The sequence below is a fragment of the Choloepus didactylus genome, chromosome 13 (genome assembly GCF_015220235.1).
Source record: "Choloepus didactylus isolate mChoDid1 chromosome 13, mChoDid1.pri, whole genome shotgun sequence".
Taxonomy (NCBI): domain Eukaryota; kingdom Metazoa; phylum Chordata; class Mammalia; order Pilosa; family Megalonychidae; genus Choloepus; species Choloepus didactylus.
This window is the reverse complement of record NC_051319.1, coordinates 8038006-8056254: the sequence shown is the minus strand read 5'-3', so window position 1 is coordinate 8056254 and position 18249 is coordinate 8038006. Positions and strand designations below refer to the sequence as shown.

The following is an 18249-nucleotide window of genomic DNA, read 5'->3' as shown; positions in this document are numbered from 1 at the left end:
CCATCTGCAAGGCAAATTACGGAGGGACAGAAATTGTAAGCAAGCACAGAGGAGAATGGACTGGCACAGGAGAAGCATGGAAGTGCTGAGCAAGATCACGTGGTCCACCAGACAGAGAGTAACTACACTGGGAGGTGCCTTGCTACCTAGTAGCTTTCTATTTCTAATCCATGAATGACTTTGACTACACCTCCCCCTTTCCTCTTAAGGCAATCTGAATGAGTTTCTCTTCCTTGGAATCAAAAGAAGTTAAACAAAATAGAAATATTAAGTAGCTATTCAAATATATATATCACATGAACTACATTTCAAAGGACACACATCTCTTAAGACTTAACTCTGGAAAGTACCAATGTTTACATATGCTTTTTTTAAACAAATATAAGAGCTCTTGGCATATGACAGCAATACAAAGTTAGATGTTCCAAGATACATTAATAACTTCACTTAACTGTAAAACTCATTTAGAACTGTTCAGCACACAGAAGAAAATTCATGAGCGGAAATACAACTATAAACAAGAGAAAATGCTGTACCTTATTAGTAATCAAAAAATGTAATAATGAAGTAATGTTTTTAGTTAATTAGCAAAGATAATTTTTGAATGATAATATCCTATGTTACTGAGGCTATGATGAGTCAGCTTTAACAAATTACTGAAGGTTAGTATAAACTAATATAACTTATCGGAAATCAACTCAGCAATCCATATGAAGAGACATATAGAATTTTATACCCTTTGCCCCCATGATTCCACTTCTGACACTGCTTCCTAGGAAAGGAATCTTATTACTGGAAAGAAATTTTCTTCTCAAAGATTTTATTCCAGGATTATTTCTAGTATTAACAATAAATACATGGGTAAAAAACACAACATTCAACTGATGGTCTATTATGCAGTCATTAAAGAAGATGGTTATTTTCTGTAATGACATGGAAAATGTTTATGATTAAAAAATGGAAAAATGATAAAAAGTTGTATATAGAGTACAGTTATGAATAAGTAAAAAATATGTTAAGAAAAAACTGTATTATATAAATGAAAAAGACTGGAGGGAAACTGAAAAGCTAGCAGTATGTTAGGATGTTAGGACTGTAAGCCCTTTTTTCTTCTCTCTCTTACAAAAATTTTCAATATTGTGCCTATATTACCTTTTTAACAAAAATAAATAATAAAAAGCTCCAACAGTGTAATTGTTTGAAGTCATGCTTAGCACAGAGGCAAAAGGCCCCAGAGAACATTACTATTTTATATACAATGCTTGCTGTTCATAATGATGACCGAGTCATCAAGTTTAAACTACATTGTTTTTTTTACTTTTTAAGAAGGCAGGAAGATGTAAAATATAGTTTAGAAAGTTTTTGTGAAAATTCTTAAAGTTTATGGTGCTTAAAGAATTAGGTTTTTGCTACCTAGAAAATTAATGTACTAGGAATAATCTTTTCTCAGATTATGCCATTAAAAGGAGCAGTGATATGAAGATGATATTGAAAATAAAATCTTTATAGTAATTGAAATAAACTGATTTGATTAGACTTTCAAGTACAACAATTATACCAGAACTGTTGTCTTATAATTTCAGAGACCCAGTCTCAGAGAAAGGACATTCTGAAAATTACAGAAGTTTCACTTTTACTTAGATATGAGAGTTATTATAGATTCTACACTTGTCATTGTTTTAATATCATTTGTGTGTGGAAATCATTTTTAATAATGTTAGCATAACAACAAATTCATGCTACGACTTACTTAAATGCTCTGAAATACTAAGTAATGATATTCAAAAACATTAATACTACTACAAAATTTAAAATAAAAATTTTCTTAAATATCAAAAAAGAAATCATATTACAAGCACCTTTCATCAACTTCCTAATTTTTCAAAACACTCATGCACATTTTGAAAATATCACTTAAGAAAAAAATTCAATAAATAGCTCAATTAATCTATGTATTGAACCAGAAGAATTTTTTTAAAAGTCTAGGATATAAAGACCAAAAGCAAATTAAAATGAACTCTAGCCTTACGAGAGAACCTATAATTCTGTAAAATGGTTCTTGAGATTTCTGTAGTAACAAGTTCTACAGATTCTCTCAATAATCATTACTACAAAATTTTGAAGAAAAAATTACATATTTATGCATGGTAAGAAAATTTCTACTGCAGAAATAAATTTAAAATAAATGGGCACATACCACAAATAATTTAAATCTGTCATTTAGCACACAATGAACTTGGCTAATGCTCTAGTACTTTTCATCTGGTTAATCAACCATTTGTATTATACAGTTATTTAATCCTTACTCTAAGAAAATAAATCACATTTTTATCTAAAATTAAGACCTCAGAAAACAAGAATGAAAACTTTTAAGATAAAAAATGAATTTCATTTTTCTTGACCCTTTTAACACTTACTGTTTGACTCCATGACCATGATTCACAATTCCAAATGCTTATTTTTATATGCACTTACTCAAAGAACTCTTGATCAGTAAATACAATTTAAAAGCACACAGAAACTCATCAGAAAAATCTAAATTAACACCCGTTACATCAAAATTAACATACTTTTCAGAGATGAGTGTTTGCAAATAAAATTTCAAGCCTACAAATATTTTGTTTTCATAAGTTCAAGTTATTTTAAGAGCTTTTAGAAGTTGTGAAGAGTTTAAGAAGAGCGATTAAAGCAGTTTAGTTTTTTACACTGCCTCAACGAAAAAGTATAAGAACAATGGCTTGTTTCTTGACATCTTAAAATAAGATAAAAATGAAAAAGTGTTAATATCTAATAATATTCTATCAATCCCTCCACCCCCTAATTTATAGGCTTAAATTTCTAAGCCACTGTTATACAAAACTCATACAGTCAAAAACCTCTGGTTAAACAACATAAATAATCTAGAAAAAAATTATGTTAGAATCATCAATGGATTCTTAATATATTTTTCTGCCTAAGGAAGCTAATATAATAACTAAAAGGGATGAAAAGAAAACGTATGCCCACAAATTACCTTCACTTAAAACAAATGGTATAGTTCTGTGTGTCTATTTAGTCTATGCGATAGATACCATCCATGATCATACATCCTTAATTGGTAGACACAGGATTCTAACTGCCTCAGAAGCACACTATTGGAGATAGGCAGCAAGATGGTGGCATAGAGAGGAGTGGAAGTTAGTTAGTCCCCCGGAATAACTAATGAAAAACCAGGAACAACTACTAAACAATCTGGAATAACTTCTGGGGAACAACAACGACCGTCCACACATTGTACACCAACCTGGATTGGGAGGAATGCCTGAGAACGCAGCATAAAATCTGTAAGTAATAGCTGTGGAAATGCACTGGGAGCCCCCCTCACCCATGGCAGGCCAAACGGCAAAATCTCACTGTGGAAGAAAGCAGCACTCTCTGAACAAGTGAATATTTCTCAGTCCAGCTCCAACTGGGGTCTTTAATTAACAAATGTGGACTGCTCAACACAAGCTACAAATCCCCAACAAGCAGAGGCTTTTAGTGATGTCTGACCTTAAAGAACCAGAAGACTCTGCTGTCCTGGGAGGGGGAGCCCATAAAACCAGGTGTTACTACAGGCCAATGAGTAAAATTGGGGGTCCATGGGCTGGCTCTGAAAGGGGACTCTCTGTTCCTTTTTCTGTCTCTCAACCTGAGCAAGCTCAGTGGAGAAAACCTCAGCCATTTTCAGTTCCCAGCACTGTGACCCAGACAACGGTGGAGAGAGCAGAGTCAAAGAGACAACCTATTTAAACACAGATGATAACTCCCTAGGGGGTGTATCTTCCTGAAGAGGAAGGAGGTGGTATCCAGCTCTACTACTGGCCTTCCATGAAGAACCAGACACCAGATACTGGGAGAAAACAACCAAAACAGAAACTAAGGGGGCCACACCTCCTTACACCAGTTGGGAGACACAGGCTGACAGGCGCCACCTGCTGGGCAGGTTAGGAAAAGTACAGCAGCTAGAGGCCTCACAGAGTGTGTCAATATTCTAAGACACACCCTCAGGGAAACCTGGTACTGAATATTGCCCCCTTATGAGACCTGAGCCTGTTCTGGTCTGGGAAAATCTGATTGGGGTAACCAAGGAAACCAGATGCCTAGACAACAGAAAACTACAAACTACCCTAAGAAAAATGAAGATATAGCCCAAAGGAACAAACTTTTTACTTCAACTGAGATACAGGAATTGAAACAACTAACGCTAAATCAATTCAACAAGTTTAGGGAAGATATGGCAAAAGAGATGAAGGGTATAATGAAAGCACTGGGCGAACATAAGGTAGAAATAGAAAGTTTGAAAAAAACTGGCAGAATCTATGGAAATGAAGGCACAACAGAAGAGATGAAAAACACAAAGGAGACATACAACAGCAGATCTCAAGAGGCAGAAGAAAACACTCAGGAACTGGAGAACAAGACACCTGAAATCCTACACACAAAAGAACAGATAGGGAAAAGAATGGAAAAATATGAGCAACATCTCAGGGAACTGAATGACAACATGAAATGCACGAATGTCCATGTCATGGGTGTTCCAGAAGAAGAGAAGGGAAAAGGAGCAGAAGCAAAATAGAGGAAATAATCAATGAAACTTTCCCATCTCTTATAAAGTCATAAAATTACAGATCCAAGAAGCACAGCATACCCCAAACAGAATAGACCTGAATATGCCTACGCCAAGACACTTAACAGTCAGAGTATCAAATGTCAAAGATAAAGAGAGAGAGAATCCTGAAAGCAGCAAGAGAAAAGCAAGCCATCACATACAAAGGAAGCTTGATAAGACTTTGTGTGGATTTCTCAATAGAAACCATGGAGGCAAGAAGGAAGTGGGGTGATATATTTAAGATACTGAAAGAGAAAAACCACCAAGAATCCTATATCCAGCAAAATTGTCCTTCAAATATGAGGGAGAGTTTAAAATATTCTCTGACAAACAGACAATGACAGAGTTTGTGAACAAGATACCTGCTCTACAGGAAATACTAAAGGGAGCACTACAGACAGAGAGGAAAAGACAGGAGTGAGAGGTTTGGAACACCATTTTGAGTGATGGTAGCACAGCAATGTAAGTACACTGAACAAAGATGACTGTGAGGATGGTTGAAAGAGGAAGGTTAGGAGCATATGGGACACCAGAAGGAAAGAGGAAAGATAAAAGACTGGACTGTATAACTCAGTGAAACCTCGAGTGTGCAACAATAGTGATAAAATGTACGAATATGTTTTTACATGAGGGAGAACAAATGAATGTCAACTCTGCAAGGTGTAAAAAATAAGGTAGTATGGGGGGAAAATACAATCAATGCAAACTAGAGACTATAGTTAACAGAAACACTGTATTATGCATCCTTTAATGTAACAAAGGCAATATACCAAAGCTAAATGTATGTAAGAGGGAGACATAAGGGAGGGGTATGGGACTTGGGAGTGGTTGTCTCACTCTTTATTCTACTTTAGTTTAATTCTATCTCTCCTTTTGTTGCTTCCTAGCTGTCATGTTTTTTCTCCCCCCTTTCTTTTTCTTTTGTCTCTCTACCCTCTTTCACTCTTCCTCCTTCTTTGTGGAAGAAATGGAGATGTCCTTATATAGATAGTGGTGAGGGTGGTGAATACATAAATATGTGACTATACAGGGAACCATCAATTGTTTACTTAGGATGGAATGCATGGTGTGTGAACAAACTGTCTTAAAAAATAACAGGTTGATGAAGACACCTTGAGGGCACTATATTGAGAGAAATAAGTTACACATAAGGACAAATATTGAGGGGTCTCACTGACAGGAACAAATTATAATATGTAAACTCATAGACATGAAATATAAGTTACCAGGATATAGGACAAGGCTAAAGAATGGGGAGCGGTTGCTTATTATGAGCAGAATGTTCTACTAGGTTGAACTTAAAGTGTTTGGAAATGGACAGAGGTGACAGTAGCATGTTGTGAGAACAACTAACAGTGCTGAATGGTGTGTGAATGTGGTGGAAAGGGAAAGCTCAGAGTCATGTATGTCAGCAGAAGGAAAGTTGGAGGTTAAGAGATGGGAATGTATATAACAGTGAATCTTGTGGTGGGCAATGTCCATGATTAACTAACTGTACAAATATTAAAAATCTCTTTCATGAAGTAGAACAAATGTATGACAATAGAAACAGAAGTCAATAATAGAGGGGCATATAGGAAAAAATATATACCTATTGCAAACTATATACTACAGTGAGTAGTATTTTAACATTCTTTCATCAACAGTAACAAATGTACTATACCAATACTATGAGTCAATAATGGAGGGGGCGTGGCTAGGGGTATGGGAGGATTTGAGTTTCTTTTTTTTGTCTTTATTTCTTTTTCTGGAGTAATGATAATGTTCTAAAAATTGAAAAAAATTATTTGTGGTGATGGATGCACAGCTGTATGATGGTACCGTGGGCAACTGATTGTATACTTTGTATCTTTGGATAATTGTATGGTATATGAACAATCTCAATAAAATAAAATAACATAAATAAATAAAGCTTTTCAGTTGGTTCTAAAAAAAAAAGCAAAGGTTATTTGGAGACACAGAAAGTGAATCTATCTAAGTCATATGCAATGATACACCACTAAAAAAATAATTTCATATAGCAACTAATCCATATTATTTACAGTTAATAAAATATTTACTCTCCAGTCAATAAGATTATACATTCTTATGGGGAGTAGTACGCATATGCTGGAAGGAAGGAACTCCAAAAATTAAATCAACAAGAAAACATGTATTAAGTACTTCTGTATGCAGGATTTTATAGCTGAAAAGTACAATTATAATAAAAGAAAAGTCTGGAGTGAATAGGATGAATTAGGAAATTCCTACAATTTCTTTAAGTTATTAAATTTGGCTAGGCATTTAAATGAATGTGAACCAACAGCATTTGAGATGTCCAGGAATTTCTATTTTCCAGAATAAGGAAGATTAATTTTACCTGAAATAAAAATTTTGCCCTGGTTCCTAAGCAATTCAAATTCTATTAGAGTCGCACATGGAGTGTGTAAATGTGCAGGTTGCGTTTTACAAATAAAACTTGTCTGCAGTGTATCTGAATCAGCAAGTGCCAATACCAAAGCAAAAAAATGCTATAAAGAATATTACTGGGACATTTGACAAAATGGTAATATGGACTATAAAAAACTGCATTTCCTGAATTCATAACTGTATTATAGTGTTACAGAAAAATAACCTGGCTCTTAGGATATACATACTAAAGTAATAAGGGGTAAAGTGAAATGTATGCAACTCGCTCTCAAATGGTCTGATAAAACGAAGTGTGTATGTGTGTGCAGAGAGTGAGACAGAGAGGGAAACAAATGTGGCCAATGTTAAAAATTAGTGAATCTGGGTAAAGTGTTCTCTGTTTTATTCTTGAAACTTTTCTGTAAGTCTGAAATTTTTTTAAAATAAAATTCTACACTCCCTTCCATTCACAGAAATTGAAAGTTGTGTACAGTCATTGTCTCTTCCCTTCTTTACTCCTTGTTGCCAAACCTAGTGATTCCTTCTTGGCCTCATCTTAAGTATTCCAGTGTTCAACACAGGCAACCACTCTCCTCCAAAGGTTTTCATCTCTTAGTCCTCTGGTACCACATCTCCCTGGTTTTCCTTTTATCTCATTAGCCGCTCTTTGTCAGTCCCTTTTGCTAGCTCCCTCACCCCTTAAATGCTAGTTTGCCCCCAAGCATGGATCCTAGGTTTCTTTCTTTTATTTATGTAATCTCATCCAGTTCATGTTAATAAACAACAACCTAACTCCAGACTCAAGTACCAAATTCTTATAAGACATAGCCACTTGTTGGTTAAATGGGCATCTCAAACTTTGCTGGCTGAAACAGAATTTTTGATTCTCTCCCCACCCCATTCAATCCTGCTCCTTCTCCAGTTGCTTAACATCACTAAATGCCAACACTGTTCACCCAGTTGTTCAGGCCCAAATACTAAGAGGTCATCTGTGCCAGTTTGGATGTATTATGTCCCCCAAAATGCCATTATCTTTAATGCAATCCTGTGGGGGCAGATGTATTGGTGTTGATTAGGGTGGCACCTTGTGACTGAATGTTTCCATGGAGGTGTGGCTCCACCCATTCAGCATGGATCATTACTGGATCACCTGAGTACTTTAAAAAGAGCCACACAGGATGCAGCCTAGAGAAGAACGTCCTGGAAGAAAGCCATTTTGAAACCAGAACTCGGGAGCAGACGCCAGCCACATGCCTTCCCAACTCACAGAGGTTTTCCAGATGCCATTGGCCATCCTCCAGGGAAGGTACCCTATCATCGATGCCTTACCTTGGACACTTAATAACCTTAAGACTGTAACTCTGTAACCAAATAAACCCCTTTAATAAAAGCCAATCCATTTCTAGCACTTTGCATTCTGGCAGCATTAGCAAACAGGAACATCATCCTTGATTCTTCTCTTTGCCTCACATCCCAAATTCAAACCATCAGCTAATCCTGTCAAACTGTATCCTAAAAGATTCCTTCAAACTATACTCTCAACCTGACTATTTCTTACCCCTTCCACTGTTCCCCCTAGTCCAACTACTATGGTTTCCAAGAGCATGGCTACTACAATAGATTTCCCCGCCTCTTCTCTTGTTCCCTTTACAGGCTATTCTCCACAAAGCAGCAAAAATGATCTTGCTGAAGCTGTAAGTCATTCATGTCTTCCCCCCTATCAAAACCTTCCAATAATTTCCTATCACATTTAGAGTAAACCTAATTTCTTTACCATAGCCTACAAAACTACACCTAACCTGGGCCCCTGTCTCTCTCTCTCTCTAAACTCATCTCTTAGAAGTTTCTTGCCCACCTTGCTCACCATAGTCCAGCCACACTGGATTTCTTGCCATTCCCTGATCATGCGCAGCTTGTTCCCACCTCAGGGCCTTCTTTACTTTTGCATTCTCTTTCCCCAAATATTCCTATTCTTCACTACTTCCCCTCATTCACTCAATCAGATTGCTAGCCAAATATGACATTCTCCCCCTCCCCTCACCCTGCCCCTTTACTCTGAAACTCAAGCCCCCTTTTACTACCTCTCTTAATCCTGGTCTCTTCCCTAGAGGTACTCTAGTATCAGCTTAATGGGTATCCTTGTAGAGCTCTTTTCTGTGCATTTAAATATATATTCATGTGTGTGTGTATGCACAGCTGTAGAAATAATAAAAAGGGTTTATTTCTGTTCTATAACAAGCCATTCAAAATATGCCTAGCTTTTCTAACCATTATATATAGCTCTGTTTCATTATTTAACTCAGTATGGTTTGTTGATGAACACAACTTATTTACAATTTTCCACCCATTACAAAAAATAAATTGGTTTAGCATATTTATCGAGTACTTACTATATCCTATTATATCCTAGATCCTAGTACTTACCATTAATAAAGTATACATATTTACTGAGTGCCTATTATGTCCTAGGCACCACTTTAGTTGCTGCAGATATAGCAGTAAATAAAACAAAGACCTTTGCCCTCTTGGAACTTATGTTTTGGGGAGGAGAACGACAATAAACACATAGTGCAATAAAACACAATAACATAAAGATAATAAAACAAACTTATTCTGTGTAGAGACAGATAGTACACGTTTTAGGCTTTGTGGGCCACAGATGTCCCTGTCACATATTCTTCTTTGTTTTGTTTTACAACTCTTTAAAAATATAACACTATTCTTAGCTCACAGGCTATATACAAACAGGCCACAGGATCAAGGAACTGTAGCTTGCTGACTCCTGATATAATGTATTAGCAGGTGCTATGCAAAGTAAAAAGAAACACAGGATTAGTAGAATGGAGGTGTGGGGGGGAATTAAATAGGGTGTTCAGAGCAGACCTCATTGAGAAGGTAAGACCTGAGCAAAGACATGAGAGGTGAGGCCAGTGAGCCAAGGAGATATTTGGGAGAAGTACATTCCAGACAGCAGAACCAGCTGGTGCAAAGTCCCTAAAGTAGGAACATGACTGATATGTTTAAGATATAGCAAGTGAAAGTGGTAGTAGGAAATGAGGTCAGGGAGGTAAGAGAGAGGGAAGTGAGTTGAGCAGTTTGTATAGAACCTTATAGGCCATTGAAGACTAGCCTTTCTCTGGGTGAAAGGGGGAGCTATTGCAGGGCTCTGAATGTAATTTTTAAAAGGCTCACTGTGGCTACTGTATTGAGAAAACTGTTAGGAAGGGATAGAGTAGGATGGGAAGATCAGATAGTAATGGTAGTAACTTAGATGAGCTTGGCAGTAGTGGAGGGGTGAGGAATGGCAGGCTTCGGATGTATTTTGATGCTAAATAAAACAGGCTGTCCTGACAGAATGATCTGATGAATGAAAGAAAAAAGAAGACAAGGATAATTCCAAGGTTTGATGGAGTTGCTATTGACAGAAGTGGGGAAGTCTGTGGGGAGAGCAAGTACTGGGGAGAAAATTTAGGAGTTCAGTTCTGGACATGCTGAGTTTGAGTCTATTATCAGACATTCAGGTAGAGATGGTGAATAAAAAGTTGGACATATGAGTCTGGAATTAGGGAGAGAGGTCAGGACTAAAGACCTAAATTTGGACATCAGTGGCATTTAGTGGTATTTAACGCCACAAGACTGAATAAAGTCATCAAAGCAGCGAATACAGATCGAAAACCGAAAGACTGCTGGGGTCCTCCATTAAGAGTTCAGTGCAAAGAAAAGCAAAGAAGAAATAAAATGAGCCAACACTGACGTAGGAGATAACCAGAAGTATGTGGTGTCTTGCAAGCCAAAGAAAACAGGTGTTTCAAGGAGATGGTAGCAAACAGCTGTGTCAAATGCTGCTGACAGGTCAAGTGTGATGAAGAGAATCGATTGTATCATGGCACTTAGCAACATGGAGGTTACTGGTGAACCTGAGAAGCCATTTTAGTGCAAGTGGTGCAGACGAAGGCCGGACTGGAGTGGCTTTAATAGAGTATAAAAGGAGAAAATTTGGCCATGGCAAGGATAGACCACTCTTTCAAGGAATACTGCTGCAAAAGGAGACAGAAAAAAAAAGAGAGAGAGAGAGAGAGAGGAAATAGCTGGTGAAGAAGTGTGTCAAAGTTTTTTTGTTTCCTTTTTTTAAGATGGGAGAAATAATAGCATATTTGTTTGCTAACAGAAATGGTCCAATAAAGAGAAAAAATTGATGAGGTAGAAGGATTGGAGCTGAAGCAATGGCCTTGAGAGAGAATGGGATCCAGTACAAAAGCAGAGACAAGAACATGGGCAGTTAATCTAAGTCAATAAGCAGGAAGGATTGGTGCAGATGCCGGTAGGTACATGAGGTGGAGGGAGTCTCTTCTGACTGCTTCAATTTTCTTAGGAAAGGAGGAAGCAAAGTCATGAGCTGAAAGTGTGGATGAGAAAAGAGATATTGGACATTTGAGGAAAAGAATATATCAAAAGTCACTTAGGATGTAGAGTGAACAGACTAGGAAAATAGTGTGATGAACAGGCAGCATTAAGGACTCACTTGGGGTTTATGGTCACGTGTGGCTGTGTACCTTTATCCAGCCACACTCAGTTATATAGGTACAGGTGCAGAGTTGATTTTATAGGGTTATGGTTTTGTCAACCAAGCAAAAAGCGAGGGGAGGGTATCCAACGGAGTGATTAAAACAATCATGGAATTTAAACTAAGAAAGAAAGTAAGGGGAAGGGAAACAGCAATATGATCAACGGACTGGCGATTCTGGTAGGTCCAAAAGATGGTTGGTTGGGTTGGGGCACTATAAGTAGTCAACTGTAAAAATGGGAAGTAGTGGTCACAGAGAAGAATACATGGATTGATAATCGTCGAGGGGCTATAGTTATTGATAATGCAAGAGGGTAATTAACCCTGCAGCTAGTGGGTGAGGTAGATGAGAAGAGCACTGGAGAGAGGACTAGGAAATGAGAGGCCAAGGTCCTAGAAGGTTCAGGTACGTATATTCTTCTCAATTTTAATATAAAGCCCGTGGCAGTATTGGAGAGGGACAGTAAGCTTGGAGCTAAAATTATTGAGAAATGAGGAATGACCTGGAAGTTAGTAGTTCACAGCAATTGTGAGGGGTGGTGGATTATACAATCTGATGATATAACCCAAAGGCGAGGATTTTGGCCCAAAGGTGAGGATTGGGGGGTGGGGGTGGGGGACAGAATGGTCAGAAAGCAGCAAAGAGAAGCATGCAGACACCTGTCCCACTTCCAGGAACAGTGGTAGGAAAGCTATGGAAGAGAAGTAACAGCCACAACTGCACAGTGGGGGCACGTTTCCGTTGGAGCAAGAAAGTGAAGGGAATGTGAATAGCTTGAAACTAGATTTTATGGATGATGGACTATAAGTTCCAAAGGGCACAGTAGAAGAGTATGAGTTGTGGAGGTATTAAAAAAGAAAGAGACAGACAGACAAGTACAGACCTTTTTATGAACTGAAGTGCAGACGAAAGGAGACCTGAAAGTCTGGAGGTTCTTTGGCGACTGAACATACACGACTCCTAATAAACCCATGTTTTCCTAAGAAATGGAAATTGCCGGAATAAAAGTATTTTAAACTTTAAAATTACAATAGCTATACTAATTTATTCCCAATGGCAAGGTATAAGTTTCCCTAAAACTTGTGAATACATATTAGCAAAATCTTTTCACTTTTGCCAACATGATGAGGAAAAAAATTCAGCTTTAACTAGCATTTCTGTAGTAGTGAGGTTGAACATTATTTCATGTTTGTTAGCCAGCTTATTTTCTCTTCTGCAAATTTGCCCATTTAAAAAATGAGTTGTCTGTCTTTTGCTTATTTGCTTATAAAATTGATTTATACTGCTTAAAAAGAACCTATTTTTCTATTTTATTCTGCTTTTAATGACTTACACATTTCAATGTTTTAAGTTCCTAATTTCAAATATTTCAATGGCTCATGTTAAGGCAACACAAGGATCTATATGTTTTCTCTTCCCCAAATTTCTCTATACTGTATACCAGATGACAGCAAATTAATGCTCGCCAGCCAAATCTGGCCACACCCATTAGTTTCTGTACTGTCTATGGCCGCTTTCACACTAATGGCAGAGTTAAATAGCTGCTACGGAGCCAATATGGTCCACAAAGCTGACAATATTTATCTGGCCCTTTATAGAAAAAGTTTGTGAATCCCTGCTCTACACCCTTTTTGCTGACATATTCTGAAATGTTGCTCCCACTCCCCACCCATTTCCCCATCCTCTCTTACTTTGCACTTATTTGTTTCCTCCCTACCCTCCTCCCCCCCGCCCCGCCCCAGTATGTAAACTCTCTAGAGGACAACAGACAATCCACACGTTAGTAAGCACTAAATGTCTAGAATGAATGAATGGCATACAAAGTCCTTCAGTTTCCCATATTTCTCGTCATTTCCCTGCTTTTCTATGCTTCAACCAAAATAAACTATATGTTCTTAGTTATTTTTCCAAAACGTTATTTCTAAAGGCAGTATAATCGTCAATGGCTCTAGAGTTTTATATTAGTTTCTTTAAAGTTTTGAGAGGATACCACCAAGCCCTAATCATTTATTTGCATCCATTTAGTGCGTTCACCACGATTTGCTGAAATACTTTTAACTCTTTACTTAGCAAATACAAAAGCAACAGAATTCCTTGCACTCTTTTCATCTATGGCACCTGAGGATTAAGGAGTTCCACTGATGATTATTTTACTAATGGCTTCAAAGTCAAGTGTAAAATACAACTCAATTGTGGGTTTTTATTCCTTTAATTTTCAGTACAAAATTAGTCTTAGTCTGCCATACCTTATAGAAAGTCTTGTGCTCTTCCTCTGCATTTCTCCAACAAGACTTAATTTCCTGTGACAGAGGTTTCCCTGTCTTTTTCAAGTTACTTATTTAACGGACCTTTTCACTTTTCTTATCATCCAAACTTGATTATATAGTTCCCCTTCTACTTTTTTGATTTTCTCTCCCCTATTTGTGTTAAGATCATAAATGAGAGTGTTTCAACCACAAATACTTGTTGCATTCATTTTAGAACCCAGATTTATATATTCATTGCCCATTATATATCATCCAGGTAAGGCTTTTTTTTTCTAAAATATATGCAGATAATTAAAACCCTGTCTGGTTTAACTTTGTAGCTTAACCATTCATTATTGCTAGCTCAATTTAACTATCTACGTAGTCCATGATCTACAGTTAGTCACAAGACTCTAAATATATATTACATAAAAATTTAAAAGTAAAGAGCATGAACTTTGCAATCTTGCAGGTCTAGATTCAGATCCAGGCTTGAACACTCTGAATCCTTCAGCAAAGTACTTACCTATCTTCAGTTCCCCATGTACAGCACAGGTTATGATAATAAATGAGAATAATGTATGTAAAAGTAATAATGTATGTTAAAATAATGCCTAGCACATTACAAGGAAATAAATTAATTCACTCCATCTTTCCATACATCCCAAGCAATAAGGACCATAAATACTACATTTTCTCAATTTATTTTAAGTCCATTATTAAATTTTGTTAAGTAAAAGCAATTTGACAATATGGACTATGGATATTCATATATTTCGAGCCGAAATTTTCACTTTGGGTGATCTCTTAATGAAATAATCTAAAATGCAGAAAGCATTTCACGTACAAGGATGTTCATTGCAGTGTTTCTTTATAACTGCAAAAAAATTAGAAACTTGCTAACCATCCAATAGGAAAATGTTTAATTATGAAACACACAAATGATCATTGATGTCATTAAAAAAGATGCTGACAAAGTAATTTAATAGCATGAAAAAACACTATAGTGCTAGTGAAGAAAGATCACAAAATTATGCATATAGTAAAGTCTCAACTGCGTAAAAATTGAACTCAGAAAAAATATTGGAAGGAAATGAACCACAGAGTTTACAGTCGTTAGCTCACAGTCCTGATATTATGAGTGGTTTTCTATAGTTTTCTAAAATAATAAACAATGATGATGGCAATGATAATGACAGTTATAATTTATGGAGTGGTTACTACATGCCAAGTCCAGTTCGAAGAGCTTACTGTATTAACTCACTTAATCCTTATAACATTATGAAATGAGATAACTGAGGCTCACTGAGATTAAATAATTTTGCCCAAAGTCACACGGTGAAGGGAGGAGGTGCCACGATTTGAACATCAAACAATCTGGCTCTAGAGCCCCTGTTCCTAACTACTGAGAAGTTTTGCTTTATTTTTACATTTTAACATTAAATTAAAAAGGGATATATCATTCCAAAAGTTGTGCTCTTCCACAGTCATCAGTTTTCTTTCAGTTCTGAGTTCAAATATTTGCTGTGCCATCAGGTACCATTTTGGAATAAGATGTAGCCATCATTCCTGTTGAGGTTCTATATCTACTCCAGAAAATTCCAAGACAAATCCGTAGCCCTATTTCCTATTCCAACATTTCACTTACCTATTGAGACTCTGGAACTCTTAACATTCTTTCTTATTACATCTACTGACAGCACTTTAAGGAACCCTAGTGTGGAGGACCTGGAACAACCAAACTTGCCCTCTCTCTTATACTAACATCCACCCATACAATTACAAATCAGTTACCACCCTGCCAACACTCATGGGATATCTACCATGGCACTGGTGGAATGGACCAATTAGAAAGATTGTCAACAGGTGGGGAGTTCCCCTGTGAAGAGCCTTTTCAGAAACTATATGATTCTTCCCTTTGGAGACGGTCTTGTTTTCCCGTTTTTTGAAAACCTCATCAGTTGTTTCGATTCTCTCAGCTTTCTCATCCTTTTGCTAGCAAACCAAACTGGTTTTTTCCCTTCTCTTTTTGGTAGGTAGGTGTATTTGTAGCACCAATATATATTCAAGAAATCAATCCCAGGGAGAAATTATTCATGATTTATACACTGGGCAATAAAAATAATTCCTGCTTACTGCTGTGCTCCGCTATGCTACATTTGACAAATTTTTTTCATTACATATGTCACTTGCCTTCTTTATAACCAAATTTATTTTCTAGAAAAAAAAATTTGCTAGTTCCAAGATGGTTAAGCAATTCTTCTAAACACAGGACGTTTACATTTCAATACACTTCATTTACAGCATTTAGAAAAACTGAGTTCTTGTGATGGCTTTAACATTATATAAATAGGGAAAACTATAGTCGTAAAACAATAAATAATTAACAAATGTTGACATTGGAAATATCGACAACCAAAATGATATATTACATTTTAACCAAAACCTTATTCTGCTCACATTATATAATGGTAATAAGTTTGATTACTTTAAAAGATTATTACATAAATTCCTTGAATACCTAAGACTTTCAAAGATGCAACCATATCAAGGCTAACCCAGGGTGGGAGCCTCTTTTAGAAAAAAGAAAATGGAGCATTAGGCTCTCATTAAATTATGTGAAATAAAAACCTGCACTGCCAAACTGTTAAGGGTTTATGCAACGCATATGAATGGCATATGCTGGGTAGTAAAGGGGAAATCTGTCCCTTTAAACTAATATTTCCTTCTTGCAGTTGCAAGTTTTCAACTTGGGGCATCCATTCTCTAACAATGACAGGTGTGGGGCAGGATAAAAGCAGAAAACAGTAGCGTTTCCCAAAAAACTTACATCTTCTCCAGCTTCACTGAGTATAACTTCTTTGTCATTCTAATATGAAAGCTTTGAGATAACAGCAAAACTTAAAATGCAGCAGAAATTTTACCCTAAAATTGAGGTACTTCAGGACAGCCATTTTACAAACCTAATAGGTACTTCCAAATACTGATTACACTATACATCTTGCATTTAATAAGCATCTTTTCTTTAGGGTTTAAAAAAAAAAGTACCACTTATGTACTCATCATTGAAGTTATCACTGTTCCAAGGCAGGATTGTTATTAAACTTCTTAATACAACTGTAAAAAATCAATTAGTGCATAGCCTCCAACTTTAAATTTCTAATTTTTATATTTACTGATAGACCAAACTGATCAGTGATTGTTAAGATAACGGACTTGTTATTATAAGCAATTCTGCAAAATCACGCTGACTTTCAAATCGATAAACAAATAACATGCAATCATTTTTAAAGGAAGAAAGCAATTCCCAGAACAGGTTGGTTGTGGCAGCCGGTCTGCTCCTCGGCAGCTGTTTCCTGGTGCGTGTAGCACGCGTGCGAATGGTGGTAGAAATGCAAAAAACACAAACCCACGCAAAACCTGTGCAGTTACAAATATTAAAATTACGTAAATGTGTCGGGAGGCCAAGAAGCCCAAAGGAAGAGAACACGCCTGGAGAAAGAGATCAGCTAGCTGAGTGTGCAGGCGATGGGGTACGCGGACCTGGGCACCCCGGGAGGGGAGGCCCCGCTGGGCCCGGACAAAGATTGGCCCATCCTGGGCAGTGCCCGACAGCTCCCAGAAGCAGCCGTCCCGGGGAAAGCGAACTGTGGCACCCAAGAGTCTTCAAATGCCGCGGTTTAACAGGCGGGGGCAAAAGGCCCCCCTTTTGGGGGCAGACTCTCCTCTTTCCGCCACCCCTAACGGGCCCCAGCGCCTCCTCGGACACCTAAGGAGCCGCCGCCGTCCGCCCCCTGCCCCGGTCCCACAGTAGGCCTCGGCCGGCAGCTGTTGGGCTTAGAACCACGCCGCCGCTGCCGCCGGGCTCCAAACGGCCGGGAAAGCACTGAGAGAGAAGACTGGCTCCGCGCCTCTCCCCGCTGACTGTCAGGCAACTTCGGAACTCCCGGCTTCCGCCTCCCGCCCCTCCATTCCGGGGCCGCGCACCCTCACGCCACCTACCCGGTCCCACACCATCCCAGAGGCCTCCGGCGCTCGGACTCTCTGCCGAAGCGGCGCTGCCTCCGGTCCGGGGCCAGAAATGGCTGCGGAACAAAGAGAATCTGGGCTCAGGCAAGGGCTAGTCCGATTGGCCGGGGGGCGGGGCCCGCCGCGGGAACGTTCGGCGACGGTCGCCTTGGCAACAGCGGCTGGGCTGGGAAAATCGCGGTTTGGGCCTACTGTGGCTGTAGGGCTTGCGCGGAGTGACGCGCGGGTGCTGTTCCTAATTCTGCTGTACAGCCTCCGGCCTCCATCCGCCGTAAAGCTCAGAGATACTCGCACCCCCAGCGGCCGGCGGGCTGGTCTAAGCCTCCGGCTTGCGGGCGGGGCCGCCGCGGCAGCTGCACTGTGCGGTGGAGCCGCGAGCAAAAAGGCCCAG

General features: G+C 38.3%; 1 protein-coding gene across 1 annotated transcript in view; it reads right to left on the bottom strand.

The window, feature by feature from the left end:
* TNPO1 (transportin 1) overlaps positions 1–17942 on the bottom strand; it is a 99357-nt gene extending 81415 nt beyond the window's left edge. The window contains exon 1 of the mRNA XM_037800812.1: positions 17832–17942. Coding sequence (XP_037656740.1) covers positions 17832–17846 — 15 coding nt within the window. The 5' untranslated portion in view covers positions 17847–17942. The remainder of the gene's footprint in view (positions 1–17831) is intronic.
* Between the last annotated feature and the right edge of the window lie 307 nt (positions 17943–18249).